At 42.1% G+C, this 19,870-nt stretch overlaps 1 protein-coding gene across 6 annotated transcripts in view; it reads right to left on the bottom strand.

Moving 5' to 3' along the window:
* The window catches only part of MYOCD (myocardin), a 155,529-nt gene that overhangs the window by 109,470 nt on the left and 26,189 nt on the right, over nt 1-19,870 (bottom strand). For 5 of the 6 annotated variants that reach the window (XM_069200370.1, XM_069200371.1, XM_069200375.1 and 2 more), the window contains exon 2: nt 6,121-6,186. The exons of the other annotated variant lie outside the window; for it this stretch is intronic. In XM_069200370.1, coding sequence (XP_069056471.1) covers nt 6,121-6,186 — 66 coding nt within the window. The remainder of the gene's footprint in view (nt 1-6,120; nt 6,187-19,870) is intronic. 6 annotated transcript variants of the gene reach the window in all.

Below are 19,870 nucleotides of genomic sequence, written 5' to 3'. Positions count from 1 at the left end.
AGTGAAGGGGATGTCTCCCCTTCTATTGGTAAATATCTATATCCCTTCCAAATTCATGTATAATGTTTCTCTTTTATTAAAAATCATCTTGATAAGAATGACCCTCCCCATGTAATCATGGTAGGGGACTTGAATTGTAAACTCTCTAACTCTGCCTTAAACCAACCGTAGGTTATCAGAAAAGAGGAAGCTCCCTGAGTCTCTCCTATTTCTTTTCTACCAAAAATAAAATTAAATTAAAGAGGGTTTCTTCTATTGGCTTATATGAAAGATAGAGATTGTTTTATTGCAAACGGGAGGTTATGTTCAACATACCCTGGCACAGTTACTCGTAAGTCTTTAAAGGGCAGATATATTTTGGCTTACGTGGTGGTTGGATGTACCTCTTTTTATCTACTCTCAGCACAAAACCTATATTACACATCATGCAGAAACCCTTGACCTATGGCGCTCAAAGCATAAAGGCCCATATTTATACTTTTTTAGCGCCGCATTTGTGTCACTTTTTGACGCAGAAACAGCGCAAACTTGCAAAATGCAACTGTTTTTTGCAAGTTTGCGTCATTTTTGCGTCAAAAAGAGGCGCAAATGCGGTGCTAAAAAAGTATAAATATGGGTCAAAGTGCGCCAGCGCAGGAAGAGGGAAAACTGCACCATGTCTTAGAAGACATTACTTTGTTCTGCTAGCTCCCTTTCATGCAATACAGCACAAGTTGTGTGAAAAGTTAGTCAATTGTCCCCAGTATTTGTAGTATGTAGTCGGTGTCATTGTGTTAGCAGTCTTCTCCATTCGTGTGCAGCACAGATGCACTGTCACCGGCGCGGGACTCAAAGTTCCATCGCCCTTGGCTAGTGATGTGCACCGAGGCATCATTAACAACTACCTCTTACTAAAGGTCATACCTCTTCAGAATTAGAAATCACTTCCCGACGTCTATTTACATAATTTTACGGTGTACATGAAAAACCAGATGCTCTGAAGTTTCATCACAATATTGAGCAAGCTTTATTCCATGAAACCACGGACTATTGGTGAACAAAAAGTAAATGTTTTCTGTCAGACGCTGCTGCTTATGCAGTCCTCTTTCTTCCTGTACTTTCCCCTTACTTCATAAATTTTTACCTCAGGCGCACATCCAAGTAAAAAAACAGTGCTTTCTTTTAAATGTCAACACAAATAGCAAAATGTTTAGTGTATCTTGTGTCTGAGTCTGTATAAGAAAGACATTGGGTAACTTATTAAGAATGTGCCTGTTTATAAGACACATATACATGTAAGTATGTGTTTACAAACTGCGTACACACGCACACCCTGAAATTCCAACATCACTTGCTCAATGATTTCAGAGATTCTTCTAAAATGCATCATTTCTTGAAGTGCGGTGGAAATAGAATTAATGACAGTCATGCCCTATATGAAGACCCACACTGGACTGTGTAGACTGTGTATTTTCTCCTGAATATCCAACTTTATTGCCAAAAAATACAAACACATCATTACTCCAAAGGTATGTGTTCGTGTACGTGTGCACACAAACTCAAACTCGTACAGACACACACACACTCCTATTGCTTTACTGGTACTTCTAATGCATTAATACAACACTTGAAAATCACAATACTGTGGGTACGGTCATTTCTTTGCGCTGTTTTACTGCACTATTATGAGTTGCCCCATTTTATTGGGGAATTGCAGCAGAAATCTGCATTGCTAGACCAATTTCCACATATAGGGCCAGATGTAGGAAACAGTTTGCATGTCGCAAACAGCAATTTTCGCTGTTTGCGTCGTGCAAACTGCAATATGCAATGCACAAAACCCATTTTGCGATACTGTAACCTGGTTACCGAATCGCAAAACGGGTTTGCGAGTCGCAATTAGGAAGGGGAGTCCCCTTCCTAATTGCCAGTCGCAGTGCGATGCCAGATTGCTTTGTGACCACGAACATGGTCGCAAACCAATCGCAGTTTGCACTCATTTGAAATGGGGGGTAACCCATTCGCAAAAGGGAAGGGGTCCCCATGGGACCCCTTCCCCTTTGTGAATGGGACTGCAAACATTTTTTCAGAGCAGGCAGTGGTCCATAGGACCACTGCCTGCTCTGAATTTTTTTTTGCAGTCCCATTCACAAAGGGGAAGGGGTCCCATGGGGACCCCTTCCCTTTTGCGAATGGGTTACCCCCCATTTCAAATGAGTGCAAACTGCGAATGGTTTGCGTCCATGTTCGTGGTCACAAAGCAATCTGGCATTGCACTGCGACTGGCAATTAGGAAGGGGATGTAATGCATCTCGTTTTGCTTTAAGGAAAACGGGCTCCATTACAAAAAAAAAAAAAATTGCTTTATTAAAAAGCAGTCACAGACATGGTGGTCTTCTGTCCGCAAATTGCGACCCACCTCATGAATATTAATGAGGTGGGCCTTTGCGACCCCCTTGCGAGTCGCAGATGGTGTCAGGGACACCATCCTACATTCCAATTTGCGACTCACAAATTGAGAGTCGCTCTGACTCGCAATTTGCAATTCGCAAATTGAAATCTTCCTACATCTGGCCCATAGTTCCCATTTTCCAGGCATTTTTCCAAAGTCATTTTTTCCCAGGTTTCATCTGCTGAAATGTTTCTGATTCCAATGGAAATTCTTGTTTCTGCCCAAAACTCAGAAAGAGGACCTAAATGCTAATTACTTTCTGGCTGAAATTAATAATCAATCATTATACGTAATACGATAGTTTTCCCAAATACATCACTCAGACTCAACATGAAACACAGAGACATACGAACAAGCATGCATACATTCATGCAGACCTGAATGCACACACACCTCTAGTCAGTTTACTGATCTGCGGTGAACAGATTACTTATGTTTGAGACTCTTTCCCCATGAAAGGTGTCCTCTGTAAATTTGGTCTCATGAATGTACTGCACTTCAAATGAGGAAACCAGAACCCCTAAAAGAATCATACAAACAAGATCTTTCCCATCACAAACCCCAGGCCGGTCAGCACAGTGCCAACCCTTCTGCAGTTCACACTTTTCAGCCAGAAAATGTACGTCTGTTCATCGAAATTTCAAAGAAATACTGCAGAGTTATGTGGATGCAGAATACAAACAATGGAGCAAACTGTCAATGTAGTGTGAAGCATCTTCGAAAAAATAGATATCTATTAATTCATTTGCACTTTCTTATGGGTTATGAAGCTGCTCAACGCTCGTGAATTTAGATCACCATGAAAGAAGACCTGGGAAGTCTTTATTCACTTCATTTCGTATATAGGATGTGTAGCTAAATTATACACATTCTCAGAGACCATTTAACAGACACTTTCTGAAGCTTCGCTTTGCTGTGCTTTTACGATATTCCTGAGAGCTCACCCCATTGATCAAGAGGAATCACCAAGCCACACTGGTCTCTTAATTAGGAAGTGTTTCTTCCTTAGATAGAGCATCATCTGACTTTGTTGAAACAACATTTGTGGTGACTACACTTAGCTTCAAAAGAAAGCATTCTCTTTCTGTTTGGTGTAAGATACAGATTCCTGTGCCTGGCTACTTCTTTTCTGAGTAACTTCAGACATTAAAGAGAACATGTGGTGGTGTGCGACTAACACAGAGTCTAGGCAGACTAAGGGGCATATTTACACTTTTTGGTGCAAAACAAGTAAAAACATGCCCCTAAGACTTTAAGAGGTGTTGTTTCAGAGGAGAATGTTTCTCTTCTAAGGTGACTTCTCTAGTAACATAGGACTTTGCTGCTTTAAAGGGTATTGTAGGATAACAGAGATGGCTGATTAAAGAGATATGTTTTAGTGTATTTTATCCTCCAATAAATGTAAATCTCATGTCTTTACTACAATGCCATCTTTTCAAACAAATACTGTTTCTAAAAAAAGTTATCCTGTAGTAGCATTAGAAGTTTACAAAGCAAAGTCTTTCTCTGTGCAGGAATATATAAATAATGAAGCAATGATCACACCATCCTTTTCATTAAACTTACTCTACCACACAGCATTGCAAACAATATTATATAGGGTGGCCCTTGAGTCTGCATTTTCTCTTGATTGGTTGACTTTCCAATACGTTCTAGGCCCCACTTCGGATTACAAAGCTTTCCTCCCCATATTTGTGCTTGTTCCACTAGTGAAGCATTTAGGGTACAACCTCACTTTTGATTGGTTCACTGTATCATTCAACTGCTGGCATCAGGGAACTCATTTTGGTATTTTTTTATTGCTTATTGTTTAGTTCTGCTCACTTTCCTCTATTTTTCTTTACCTCCTTTGCGCTCACTCTGTCTCCCTCCTTTGTGTGCTCTTCAAGTGTTCATATTATTTCCCCCAGCACCCAAGACCATGGGCCAGATGTACCAAAGGATTTCACCCATTCTGTGTCTATGGGAAAAAGCTTTCGTACATATGGCCCCATATCTCTTTTCTCCTCAGCTCAAACCCCCATCTCTTTTTATCCAACCCGGTAGTCATCCTCTGTTCCACAACAATGCTTTGGTATTCCCTGCTAACTCTCCACCTAACACCGAAAACTGCAGCAGTTCAGTAGCTCTCTCTGTTATCTTCCCTTCTCTCTGATCACTCTACTGGCATTGTCAATGCTTTTAAAACGGAGACGGCATCTGGAAGGCCAATAGTGGTATTCAGCTGTCTTGAAGGGGGTTGTTTTACACTTCCAAGAATACTTTCACATGTGTGTAGATGCAACATGGTGACCATTTGAATTTTATTTTTATATTTCCAGGATAGCAGTCATGTTGAGCCCATACACATCGCACCTGCCATTTTGGAACTGCAGAAAATAATGTTCGAATAAGACCAGCTTCTCTTTTCCATGCTTTCAATATGGCATATGTTGCATCTAAATCCAATGTGATGGTCATTTGGAAGCATAGAAAGGATATTTCTAAAGTTGGTGGCCACTGCTTTGCTGGTGATGGCTCAATTTTAGAAGCATCGGTAAATCTCATTGCAGCAAACAAAAAGAGTTTCTAAAGTGTGATTGATTAGCTTTGCCAAGGCTTGTTAGAAAAAATTTGATACAAACTAACTTTAGAATCCTACCTGTCTTTCCCCGCGGTGACACTGGTGAATGAATTATCGATTAAGACCTTCTAAGTCCTCCAGCTTTCCTGTGTCTTTCACCCCATTGCTCCCATTCCCTGGTCTGTGAATTGACTCTGTGGTTAACCTGTTCATCTTTGTAACTGTTGCTACAGCCCTGTGACCTCGCTTCCACTTCAGTGTTCTACATAAAGCACTTGTGCGGATTCATACAAATCTGCGACACTGTACTAAGAGCAGTAAATGAAAACAAATGAAATAAGACATTAATAAACATGTGAGACAGCGCAGAAACAAGCCTGCAAGGAAGCACACTTATAAGAGCCTGAGGGGGCATTGTGACAAAAGAACGAGAATATGCAACTACAGGAGTGTCAGAACGTTAAGTGTGTCAGAAGGCAAAATACTATAGGGGCACAAAGATGTATGTAAGAAACCACTACTGTAGGTCGGGGAGTGGGAAGCACTCACATAGAGGTGTGGGTAGGAACAAATGTATGCACCTATATCAGAACAATGACATCAACATATGCAAAGGGAACAATATGTTAAAATATTTAAATATGTAAATAAAAATCAAGGTAAAATCTATTTAAAGGTGCCTTCTAGTGAATTAAGTCACAATACATTTCACAACCCAATCTGACTAATCAAAGAAGCTAACATTCTAGAATGCCTTTCATTGGTGATTGTTAGAGATGCAGGACTGGGTAAAGAATATTGTTCTTTTCTCTACACCAGATGGTCAGATTGTGTTAGATTTTTCTTGGGAAGGGAAGAAGGCAGTTTCAGTTGAGTGTGAAAGCAAGTCATGGGGCTCTAAAGCACAGATTTAAAGCAGACATCTACAAAGGATGAGCAGTGGAGACTTAACCAAAAGACTAGCTCTACCCCACACCACATGGTTACAGGAACTGTATGGATAAGTACACAGTGCTTCAGGGAATACTACACTGTTCAAGGTGGAGCTAAGAGCAGATCTCCAGGAGGTGATCAATCGCTACTACCATTTCGATCAAAAGGTAAGGGGATTCAGTTGGTTACTCACGAGGCATGATGCCCTGGTCCGCCAGTTGCTCTTGGGTTCTTCTCTGCTGAAGCCGTAACTGCAAAACTGTTAGAAGAAAAATGTCAGGAAACACACCTTTTCCTTAATGCACTTGCCGCTTCCACTGTCCGGCACATCCCTGAGACCTTTAGTGCAGGTGAGGAAAGATCTGCTGCACAGTCTCTGGGCAGGAGCCAGCTGTACGCATGCACCTTGGCTCTCAGGAAGGAAAGGGTCAAGTTATGACGAGCTGTTAGAAAGGTCCCCACAGTCATGGTTATGATTAATAATAATCTTAGTACGCGTTATTGATCCATGCAGGAGGACAAATCAAACGTTAAAAAACACCATCACATACCGAAGATTATACAAAACGCAAGAGAAAAGTTGTGATTTTATGGTAATAATATGTTACAATGGCATTGCCTGGTTCAGAAATGGACAGCTCTCTACTAGCAAAACTCATTAAAAAGGAAAACCCATGTAACTTTAGCAGACTTAGGGCCATATGTACGAACACTTTTTCCCATAGACACAGAATGGGTAAAAACCTTTGCTACATCTGGCCCTTAGTGAGAATTTGACTTCCTAAATTTTGTGTTGTATAATGAAACAATTTTAACTGCAGTGTTTGTTCCACCCACCTATTTCCCACTCAGCTCCCTCTTCCACCTGGCTACCTCTATGGTACACCTAACATCTTATGCCGAACACTAGGCTTCAAGGATAACAGGGAGAAAATAATAGAGGGGTGAGCAAGTCGCAAAAGGAAGCCCGTGAGAAAGTTATACCTCAGAAGGACTACGCCGCCTCATATACATACATTATTTGTTTTTTGATTCACACAGTACCAAATTATATATTGACTCGCGGTTCATTGACAGTGCTTTCAAAAGCAAAATGCTGCTTAACAGGTAGGTACTAATAGCATATAGAGTGAGAAGTAAAAGCCACTGGTGCACACCTGGACCAGTTTCAAAATCAAAGTCAAAACATGTGAAATCAATCCGAACTTATATAACCGATGGGTGCCAAGCACTGAGGAAGAGCAGCTACGTCAATGACCTTCAAGTGGGAACTGACAAGTTCCAAAAGCTAATTTGACAAACACTGGCACACTTAAGTTTATTGGTACAAAAAATAAAATTCATATAAAGCAGCTTTCTTTTATTTCTGACGTACAATCAATAAGCAAACTCCGACCAACACGTGTTGTATTATGCGGTTGATAACACTATGACACTGTGAGCGCTGGAAAGAACACATCCAAAACCCATTGTACTGCATTTCAACCTAATTTCGTTGAGAAACCTCCATCAATCTACACAACACATTAGAATTACATATAGTGCCACACAAGGGATTTCATCTGATTATGCCACGCTAGCCTACACCATATCCATTTAAATGCATGTCACAGTGTATAAATAGAATAACCAACACTGCAGATCAAAAGCAAGCAATCATTATGTTTTACATCCATGTGTTTACATCATTTCCTGTTAAAGCCTTTTTAAATCAAATTTCAAAATAACGTAGGTAAGTCCACAAACAAATGTGCTTTACTTAGATACGGTTTCTTAATGGATGTAACCATAACGATTGAGTGCTTTTGAAAAATCCTCTTCAAAAGTACACAAAAACCTCGACGAACGTGGCAACTTTAAAGAACATTTGTTTGCCAAATAAAAGGTAAGGGGAGGGTAGAAAACAAAAGGATAGTTATAAGTGGGTATTATTGGTTATGTGTGTCTTCAATAAAATCTTGTTTATGTTCTCAAAATGTTAAAGTTTATATACATTTGCTGTGTGTTGGTGCTATTTCATAAAACAGAGTGAATCTAAAGAGTATTTTTTGACTTTTTTTAGTTATGTTTTAGTCTACCCTGTATATGTTTACTATGTCTGTCCAAGTATAAAGGTAAAGATATGAATTTTTAAATTGATATCTCTGCAGACTTGCACTGGGCCTGATACCACAAAAGCAGACCATATTGGGCACTTGCCAAGGGCTACATCAGCAATAGGTACCAAACGGCTCCTTAAAAAGAAATATGGCACTGCTATCAAACGTGTCAATTTTTCAGTTTTCCTCTGGGTACAAAAAGTATTTGCGTGTGTAATAAGCAACAGAAAGAACAACTGATGCTCCACTGAATGGCAACTGCGTTGCACCACTTTTGCCAAGAAACAAGTGCCCTCTACTCACTTCCAGAACTGAAATATAACCCCACAGTGAGTCGGCCTGAAGGAATGTTCTGCTGGTGACCTCAAATGAGGCAACAGCAATCCCAGTCTCCACCGACTTACTTGTTTGTCTAGTGCACAAACGTTTACATTTCGACAAATCACACACTGAGAACTGGGGAGTGTGGGGAGCTCAGGACGACGGCATGTGAATAGGAGAGGAGTTGAAATGATCTGTAGAGGGCAGATTCAGGAAACTGAGAGTTTGTCTGAGTAAACGGGAAATAGGAGGCACAGATAAGGAACAAGCTGGGTAACTCAAAGATGTCAACCCAGCGTGCACATCTCTAGAACTGGAGAGAAGGAAAGAAGGGGTGCTGTACAACTTTGATGGATTGAGGGCAGTGATCCATCGGAACCTATGTTTCTGATTAGCCTAACTCTATTTTATAGGTTGATTGTTTTCTAAGGTGTAGTTATAGATATGGCACTGTAACAAGTTATATTTTTTATTTCATAACTGGTTTTAATAAGAAAAAGTATTTGCCTTCGGAAATGAAACAAGAGCTTAAGTCCACAAGTGTTGCGAAGACGTAAGTGTTACACTTATTTTATTAAGCTTTTCAGCAGCCAGCAATGTGCTAAAATGTATGTTTTAGAAAACTGTAACGTTTTCAAGTCTATTTGTTAAAATTGCATTTTTTCATTTTCGGGTTACAATGTGTTTTTGCATGTCCAGCTACATTTCCTTTAAATATTAAACGTACAAAAAGTTCTACAAAGCACTATAACGATAACTAGGTCTTCAGCCTTATATAGAGTGCCTTTAGCTTCTGTCTTATTTAGCATATTTGTATACTTCTCTTCAACGTTCATGGTTCAAACCCAGCCGTTGTGATGGCATCTCAATCAGATCATGGCTACAGCAGCATCGTCTGCTAAGCTAAGCGCTGCAAAAACATACATGATGTTGAGAGCGCCCCTGCGAACCTGACTCATGGTAACCGTGCTTGCCCAAGCCCGAACCATGAAACACGCCTGTCACCAACCAGGCTAAACAAGCTTACAGCTGCTTCAACGACCATTCAGAGAGCTCACCGAGGGTTCAGGAGGAGCAAAAAAACACTGTACAGTTGGTTTGATACAGTTCCTCTCATCTTCACGTGATGACGTAGGCATTGTATACAACACTGTAATGGTGTGGGCAGTAATAAAGGGCAGTATTAATTAAATGAAAGAGCGATTCTTTTCTCATAATCATCTATTTTGTTATCCAAGCAGATTATTTTGCAAATCAAGACCAGGTTTTTATGTCCCATTTAGCAGCTTTCTGCTGATGCTTCACTAGGGAGGCATTAGGCTGCCAGCATTCACTGGGATTTCCCACACACCGTTGCCACAACTGACCCAATGCTGCGACGACCTCTTGTCAAGGAAAAAGCATATGAAGCTACTTCCAGAACTGCTTCCGGAGTTGGCAGGTCAACAGCTGCTTCCACCCCACCCCAGCAGCTCACGGCCAATGGCCAGAGGTGGACGGAGATCCACCTAAAAGGTTTAGTGACCGGTTGGAATCCTCAGAGGCCTGTACGAGTGGCGATGCTTCTAAATGTGTTTTCTAACTTGCAGCGAAGGACTGTATTTTTAGCTCGCAGCTTCAGATCAGAGTAGGTCAGGAGCCCACATTCTCCATAGTTGTGCAATAGCAGTGTGAAGTGGGCTCTTTAGAAGGCAGTGAGCTCATGGAATGCATTTATATCATCTAAGACTTAGACGGACATCTGATGGCGACTTTTAAGTGCCTTCGTTTTTCAGCGCAGGAAATCGTGAATTAACATTACCTCCCGTCGCCTCCCTCGCTTCCTTCTTAACCTGGAAGGAAGGCGAGGGCGTTGGACTATGAGTAATGCCTCGTAAGTAATGGAGACTTTAGTACGGGCGCTAAGAGAAACGTAAGGATGCGATAGCCAGACTGGTAAATGGTGCTGCTGATGGCATAGAATGAACTCGTATACTTCTGTAAGGAGGTTCTTTGCAGGGAGGCAGTAAATACCTTGGTATAATTTCGGGCTGAAGTGGTCTAGGGCTGAGTCATAAACAAAGCTTGTAAATAGCTGCTACCAACACATGGGAGTGATGATGGCATAACAGAACACAGAGTCAAAGTGTCAATGATGCTGATCAGTCAGCCTAGACTGGACTCGGCATTTTATTTTTCCCTCAGTATCTAAGCATGGTTGTGACTGAATGTTAGAGCCAAGCAGGTTTTCTTAACAAGTCTGTCATTCGTGCACACATGAGAGCTACACCTTGGTAAAAACAATTTTCTCCAGTCTTAGCTTTCTGCGTGTACCTCGTGCTATTTGTGCACCTATCCAGTTCCAAAAGTCGCATTAGTGAATTTTCACCATAGACTATAGTGTATTTGTTGATAACAAGTGAATACATTTCTTTAAAATTTAAACTACGGTTGTGTTGAAAGATCAATGATTTCATTCAAATGGCTTGAAAACACAACAGTTATGAATCGTAACCTATTTTACAAAAGCTAGTCTGCCTAAAATGCTCTACACTAAAAACAAATGGGTTGAAACGTAGAAGTGAAAACGGCAAGGGCTGTTCGAAATTGTGAAGTCAGTTTGCAGAATTTCTGCAAAAGGTTTGCCGAATTCAATAACCACGAAGCTGGCTAAGCAATAAATAAGCATCCCTGTGAGGAAATGACAACTGTTCTGCTGTTGCACTGAGCGGAAGCAGCAGCTGCTTACCTTGTCTTGGCCACACATCCTTCTTCATTTCTCTTTACAGGAAGTAAGGTCGTCAAGAATCAGGTAAATACACTTAGATTGGTGGAACTTAGAGAGAGCGGTGTACCCAAAATAAGTCCCTGCATTCTGGCACCCTGTAGGGTCTTGGTGAATTTAACCCTTGGTTCAGACTTGTGGAGCTTCTCACTTCAATGCAATATTCCCAAAACTCTCCTGGATAACCTGGCAGCAATTAGAATTTCACCTGGCCCTAGAAATGTTGATTGCTACCACTGATATTCTTGCAATCGTTAAGACGTTTCTCAAATGCCAGTGCCTAGGATATAGGATGTAGCTGCCAAGACACTAAGGCCCTAATTATGACCCTGGCGGTCTTAAGACCACCAGGGTCACAGTGGTGCTCGGACCGCCACCAATGTGGCAGTCCGTCCTCCATATTACAATCGTGGCGAACGCGCCATGGTCGGACCGCCGGCACCCCCACATTTCCGACAGCCTGGCAGTGCCGGCGGCCACAATCCACCAGGGCAGCACTCAAACAGCGCTGCCCTGGCAATTACAACCCCTCTCGTCATGGGCGTTAACATGGGGGTTGCACCCCCATGTGAATGCTGGTGGAGACTGGGTGCAGGGGCCCCCATGGCCAGCTCCATTGTGTTTTTGCAGACAGTGAAAAGCACAATGGGTGCTAGTGCACCCAACGCACCGCAATATTGCAGCAGGCTCAATAATGAGCCAGCATCAATGTTGTGGGCTGTTGCCCACTGCCCCAGTGAGAAACTTGCTATAGGGGCTGTGAGAAGGTCACCGCACTGGCGGTGACCTGACCGCAGGACTTCAACGGGCAGGCTTTTTCGTCCACCAAAGTCAAAATGAGGGCCTAAGTGGCTGAAATTTACGATACACTGTCCTGAGTCGCTGCACCAAAATGATGAGTTACTGCACATACCTGTTTTTTTCTAGGTGCAATTCTGTAGGGTATTCCCTATTTGATTGAGTTTAATTCTCACATTTACCATCTGCTGTCAGATTGAAACTGCTGCTTTTGTAGGGCAGTGGCAATGTGCTATGATGTTGGGTGGATGTGAGAAGGAAGGGGAGGATGTATCATGGGAGGTAGGTACATTATATGCTCCTCTGTCCCTAAGAGGAGGACGGCTGGTGGGCGGGTGGACTTGGAAGATTTGATGGTTAGTAAAATCAAGTTTGGTGTTCCAGCACCCAAGAAATCCTGGTTTGGAAGCACTTGGCAATTTATAATGGGGCAGAGTGGTATCCACACTTTCTTTAATTCACACATTGGTAGGGCCACCTCACAGCTATACAAATGACGTGGGCTGAGCAAGCACTCCCTCAATGGTGCGCCCACGCTGCATCACAGTGGCTTCAAGAGCCCATTTTAAGCTCTTAGAGTAGGGGTTTCATTATCAACAGGCTATTTGAAGAACTCTGTCCAAATAGTTTCCCAACCCTCTGACTGACAAAGACTGAAGACCAGCACGAAGGCCCTTGAAGCAGGAAACTGTACTGTTAAACATGCACAATGTTTGGTAAACACATCTCGCTGCGGCGTGTGGCCAGAGATACACACTGTACGCAGTACAGGAAAGTTAATGTAAGATATGCTTAAACAAATCAAGGCCACAGTGAGGTGCCCCTCCTCCAAGTCAGAAACAGAGGCTGGGCAGAGACACTGTCAGGACTATATTTAAGTGCTGTCCTTTGCATTTCATGGTGGTGATTCCCACCACCACAGGATTTCAGTTGAATAAAATACCAGCTTTTGTCTCCAAATATAATTATGTAAAGCAATGTTAAACAAGCATTTGCAATTTCTCAGAGTTATAGCTATTAGCATTTGTAGGCTCCCAACCGGACTTTTCTTGCCACATTAGATGGAAAACTAACAGCGCGATTGCGCTGCTACAGTTCACTCGTAGTGAAACCTATTGGCAAAAGTGCAATTATGTACGTAACCGGCAAAAGTGCAATTAACTATGTAACAGGGTTGATGTCATGCAAAGCGCTGGACTTCTGCCAAGTGACATCACGCTGCGAAAAAAAAAAAAAAAGTAGTCCACAAACCTGACGGGAAACAGCAAGCCTCGCATGTTTGCAGTACTTGGTAGCTGCGCTCGAGGAGGGCTAACCACCGGAAAAGGCATGACGTATGCATGCCTTCCACTAATGAAAGCAAGCAGATTTTGAAAGGCAAGCCCATGAACCAATGAAAGACACTGACGTAACATGGACTGGGCTCCGAGCCCTTTTCTATCTACTAAAGCGTCTCGCAAGCAAAACGCATGTGCGAGCGCATGCGATGCAGGCTCAACCCTAAAAAAGACATAAGGAAATGTAAAAACACCAAGACACTTAAATGATAAGAGATTCTTTTCTGGGGCACGTGAGCGCACAGCTCATATCCTGTGCCTGGTGCAATTACGAGCAAGCCATAAACTGTGGCCAGCTGTACTGGGACAGAGCAAACTCCCAGTCTCCCTGCATCGTGAGGAAGAAAATTCTCAAAGCTGTGGCCTGTATATGGGCACCATTCTACTGGGAAGGTGGAGTAGGCACAGACTTATATTAACTTGCTAGAAAAATAACCTCCGGACTTGTAATGAAATCCATCACTCATCTTCACCTTATAATGAAAGGCCTCCCCCCCCTCCACCCAACACTGGGACTACTACCAGCTGGGAGTAGTCTAAAATGACATAATGGAGAATAGTGCAGTTGTATTGCATTTAAACCACAGTGCATGCTTATATGTGGGGTGCTGAAGTGCATCCCTTGCCAAAGGGCACACTAACCTTAAGGAACTGCATGGCTGCAAAAGTGCTTTATTAAGTGAAAGCCTACGTGGGAAACACTTTGGTGTCGCGCAGGAGTGACCAGATAGAGGTGTTCTTATTTTATCTTAGGGTAAAGTGCTTAGCACTGTCATAGATAAAAGCAGTGTGAGAAATAAGATTGTGGGTCTTTAACAAGATGGTGCCTAGGATTAGCTCTGAATATCCCTGGTTGTTATGTGTCTTTTCCTTTCCGAACCTTCCAAGCTATCTACAGCTGATGGGTGTTCATCTTGACTTCTTTATATTGCCGGGAGAGGCTGAGTCGAGGGGCAAGCAGAGATCGGACAGGATGAACTGTGTTAAAATCCTCCGTCTTATGATTAGTATTGGATAGGGATGATCATATTGTTGTGGAAACTGAAGGGATGACTATGTTAGAGTCCTCCAATTGCCTTCACCCCTCCTGTTTTTATGAATTTATTTTTGTTGGCATTAGGAATATGTGCACTTTACCACTGCAGACTAGTGCTAAAGTGCTTGTACTTTCTCCCTAAAACAGGATTAAATTGTCCTACACCTGACTGGGACATTTCATATACTTGATGGCCCCTAGTGTATGGTACTATATTTACACAGGGCCTGTAAATTAAATGTTACAGTGGGCTTACAGCACTCGTTGTGCGAACCACTAATGTTGCACTTAAAAACGTGTCTCTGGCCTGCCATTGCAGCCCATAGTGCAATTTTAATCTGCAATTTCAAACTGAAATAAACTTTTTGCCAGGCCTAAACCTTCCTTTTTATACATATACCACCCCTTATTTAGGTTCTAAAGCCCCATAGGGCAGGGTCTCTTTTATTTAAAAAGTAGAACAAGTGGGTTTACATTTTACATGTCCTGGTAGCGAAAACTCCTAAATTCGTTTTTCACTACTAGGGGCCTATCTCTCCCATTGGATAACATTGGATTACCTTACTACATTTAATAAGAGCTAAAATTTGATTGGGAGCAGATGGAAAGATCACGTTTGGGCTCAAATGAATTGTAATTTAAAATTTTCTTTGATGTCAAAGTTTTATTTTAAGCCACAATTCTGAAAATGCCACTTTTAGAAAGATGGCATTTTCTTGCCCTAACCATTTGATGCCTGCTGCCAGTGTCCTGAGGCTCTGCTCTGGGGGTTGTGTGTTCCTGTCAGACAGTGAAACAAAGAGGACTGGTGTAGGCAGGATCGGCCATCCTGCCTGGATGGCTGATGGTGGAGCTATTTCCTGCCCCACTTACACTTCACAGGGCTTGCCTTCAGCACACACAGAGAAACCTGACACCAGCCTTTTGTCCCTCCAGACTTCTTGGAGTCTTGGCAGGGGAAGACCTTTCCAGAATCAGTTGGTGGACTAGCCCAGGATGCCCCCCACTTCAAAGGCCAGCACCAGGTAGAAATATTGGGGCCTCAGAACACCTCTTCAGAACACTCCTGGACCTGTGGAAGACTTCAGAAGGACTGTCTGGTTCCCAGAGGACTGCCTTGCTGCTACTAGAGGACTGCTTTGCTGCTTAAAGGAAAACAAGACCATCTCTTTGAACCCAGGATCACCAATAATTATTCCATGCGCTAGTTGGCTGGACTCCTAAAATGTACTCTATTTTTCTAAATTGGTTTGGTATTTTTCTTGTACGTGTTTTCACTTTATTACTGGTTATGTGCTGCATAAACACTTTACACTCTGCCTCTAAGTTAAACATGACTGCTTTGTCCCAAGCTCCCAGATGGTGAAGCACAGGTAAATTTAGTCATTTTGTGGGTCAGCCCAACAAAGATTTATGATGTTGCCTGAGCTGGGCACCCACCCCATTCAATCAAAAACCCAATTTCTGACAGTCTTTTTGATAACTCAATCAGTCAATTTAACGAGTGCATGCCAAATTGAGGCTTCTTTGGGATAGCTGTGCTGTACATTCTAGTGACCATGGCTCCATTGAAAAACAGGAACCAATTGAAAAGCCAAGAATCTTCTCGTAACATAACTACACTTAATGCTAATTTCATATATTCTGGTAATGACCCTATCACCAAATACCATGTTGGATTGAGTACAAAACAAATAAATGACAGATGACTTTCCTCGATACTAAATTACACTCGGTATGGCAAAAGAAATCACAATATTGCCAATGTATTAATGTAATCCGTTTTTAATCCAAAATTGGCAGTTTCTAATAACTTTTGTGATGCTTTTCGAGCATGGGCCGTTCCTCAGCTGAAGTAAATATTGAGCACTTCTATAAAGAAATGAATACATGATGACTGAATTTGAGAGAAAATATCTTTGCTTGGCGTTCAGCCACTGCCATATCGCCATTAGTGCTTTCTGTTGGGTGAACGCGTATTGATGTGTCTTGTGTACCAACTGAAACTTCCTCTCACCCTCTCAAAATCACGTGCCCAGACAGGGCTCACAAACACATATTCCACACTCATTTAACCAAGCCACAACTGAAATATTGGTTGAATGAATTCAGTTCACGCATTTCTAAGAAATGTCCATTCTCCACAAATATGTAACATATGATCTGAGTAATAAATAAAAAAATCACAAGGACATCAGGTAACAATAACTGCAAAAAGGGTTTACAAAACACACGCATGTAAAACCACCTCAGGTCCTATCACATTGCAACTACATCTAAAGTGTGTTATTCGTCATCATTTTCTTTGGCTAACCATTCACATCCTTTGGTGCAGGTACATATTCGGCACGAAAAGTTCCAACACTTTGAGAGAGATTGCAAAGTTTGAGTGTACAAATTGCTGAAATTAAACAAACAATTTCAAACAATGAACTCTGAAGACAAATGGTTCTAATAAGACCACCACTACTCCCTTTTAGAAGCCGTCCTGTCTTGTTTATATGTCCACTGGCCAAGCACTACAGATGAATTAAAATGACAGCGTCCATACGACATACACCATTTATTACCCCACGAGACAAAGAACGTTGGAAAGAAACTTGCTCTCTGACATTATACACTCCAAAGATGTCACTGGCACTAGAGAGACATTGGCCAACACACTCCTGTTGACTGAATGCTGGCTCACAAAAAACGCGCCTGGCCGTGCAGTATCGCAAGGAACATGACAGCCCCGGATTTTTATGTGTCCCCATAACAGTGAAATCATTCTTTATTTAAGAAGACTTTTATTAAATGGGTAGCGAAGAGTCAGAGTATTTGTTTTTTACAGATCAACTTTTATTTAGCTTAATGTTTACATCCATGGATGCCACAGTGCTTTACTTAGGCAAAACGCTGCTCATGATATAAGATCTCATTAGGAAGCATGGGGTAGACTTTCTCCTTTCTTGTACAAAATACACTTTGCGTCACGTTGTGATGGTCAAAGCCTTGGTAAGTCTGGGCCACAATGAAAATATCAGTGCAAAAATCTTGTTATATACGTAGTGTAGTTAGCCAATTTGAAGATGCCTGTTGTAAGCCCTTTTCCTAATGTCATACAATTAGGTGTACTCTTCGGATCTATTGCAAAGCCGCCAACAACTTCACATATTGGCTAATCTTTAATTGGATCAAACATATACATAGAGGCTGTGCATAAAATGCATATTTCTACAGGTATGGGTAATAACTGAAACCCATTGGAGCCAAAAGTGTAATATCTTGGGGTTTTATTACCCGCAAAATGCTAATCTACCGAGATAACAACTATGCTGTGTGGTCATTTTAGAAGTATTGATATTTTGAGTTAGTCAGTCACATAGTATAACTGATAATGTTAAAACTCAGGAGTTACATTATTTTCTATTTTTTAAAGAATTGAGACAGGCATATAATTTTATCATAGGTGGTAATAATTTTCCACAGTGGAGAAAAAAATACCACTTAGTAATAAAAGAGCAACCCCTCCAGTATTAATAACACCTCTTCTAAATAGTTTTTTTTGTTTAATGTGCAAGACGTAAATCTTTTAATGACATGACAAACTTTGCCACCTTGCCCCTGTTTGGATTTGTCAAGCTTACTCTGCAATGTTTTCCCCTCAGTCGGCTTGACAATGTGTGAGTTCGCTGAAGGAGCTCATTTTTAGGTCTCACTTAGATACTGCACGTACTGACTGTTAAAGACCTTTTGTTTGATCAGTGGGCTTACAGACTGCTTACAATTGATTGGCTTCATCATCACTCTCATTTACTTGCTTGTTATTGGTCAGCTGTTCTATGCATCCAGTGCATCCATCCTTTTCATGTGTTTCTCTCACCCATGGAGCATGGATGCATTGCTTGAGTTCTTCCACTGCTCATTTTCTAGGTGCCCCTATCGCCTTTGTGTAAGCACTCTACCAGGGTGCATCTTTTTTCAGCTGACTCCCTTGTTTTCTTTCCCCCACTCTGTGTTCCTCACATGTCCATGTTGGCTTGCCCCATCCTCTTATTGACTGTGTTGGCTTGCCTTTATCCTCCCTCCCATTGTCTGTGTTGCCTTGCCCCCATCCTCCCTCCCATTGTCCATGTTAGCTTGCCCCCACCCTCCCTCCTATTGTCCGTATTGGCCTACTCCTAATCTCCCTCTTATCTGTGCTGCCCTACTATCTTCATGTTGGTTTGTCCCCACCTTCTCTCCCATTGTCTGTGTTGGCTTTCCCCCACCCTCCTTCCCGTTTTTCATGTTGGCTTGCCCCACCACCCTTCCCATTGTACATATTGAACTGCAGTTTCTCTGGTAGCCTTCACTCCACCCTCCCTCCCATTATTTGTGCTGCACTGCTCCCCCCTCCTTCCCTGCTCCCACCCTCCCTCCAGCTCTCCATGTTGGCTTGAATCCACTCCCCCACCTTCCTGTTACCCGTGTTGCCACACTGTCACCCTCCCTCTCATTCTCGGTGTTGGCCTACTCTCCTTCCCATTGTCCGAGTTGAAGCCCTCACCCACCATAACAAAAAAAATGCTATGACAAGGACACAGCTAGCCGTGCAACATTACTTCTCTCCTCCTTCTTTCCACCCCTCTCACCAATACACCCTTCCTCCATTGTCCATCTGCTATAACAAAGAAAAGCATTGTGACATGGGCACAGTGGTGGCATCATATTACTTTTTTAGTTATTGCCCTTGCCCATTTCGCCTCTCCTTTTTCCTCAGTGTTGCCTTACATTTTGCCTTCCTTCCACTAGCAATCTAATGTTCACCATATCTACTGCTTCCTCAACTCAAGGCAAAAACACATATGTCACATATTTGAAAGGACAGATTGAAATAAATCTAGTTTTTCAATGGCAGATAAAGGGATAAAGGGCAGTTACACAGAACACAAAAATTTGTGATCTCTCTTTGGAAATAGTCACCAGACTCTGCCTATTCATAAATAACTGACAACTATTTTCCAATGAATTGTGGCTAAAGGCAGTTGAGTTTGAGAAAGTATAATACTTATGTACTTTCATCCTCCATCCAATGGTGGACCAGAGTGTTACCATTCTTTTTTGACATTGACAAGCGAGATGCTAGCTGAAAAAAGTGCGCAAGGTAGGCATTCCATGGGCGTTGCAGTGGGCATCCCTATACAACACCCATGGATTTTGATGCATCCCCACATTTACAAACCTGGGGATGCACCAAAATCTTACGTCTCCCCAGGGGAGACGCAACAAGGAGAAATATCTTTATTTCCCTGAAAAAGCCTCCCAGGATTGTTTTTGTACAGGAAGGTGCTTCTTCCTGCAGAACACAATCCAGTTTACAATGCAGCCACCCTTGCACCACGGTGCAAGGGTGCCTGCAATGGTGCTAGGCTGCCAAAATGGCACCAGTGCAGCAGGTAAGGACAGAAATGCGCCATATTGCTTAAATATGGCACATCTTTCCCTTTGACGCAAAAAGGCCATAAATATGGGTTTGAGTTTACAAAAATATTGAAAACGGATAGTATAATACAACAAGGTGTAGACACTAAGAGCATTTCAGGTGAGTAATGAACCGACAATCA

The sequence above is a fragment of the Pleurodeles waltl genome, chromosome 7 (assembly GCF_031143425.1).
Source record: "Pleurodeles waltl isolate 20211129_DDA chromosome 7, aPleWal1.hap1.20221129, whole genome shotgun sequence".
Classification (NCBI taxonomy): domain Eukaryota; kingdom Metazoa; phylum Chordata; class Amphibia; order Caudata; family Salamandridae; genus Pleurodeles; species Pleurodeles waltl.
The sequence above is the reverse complement of the archived record's forward strand: the minus strand, read 5'-3'. Positions and strand labels throughout refer to the sequence as shown.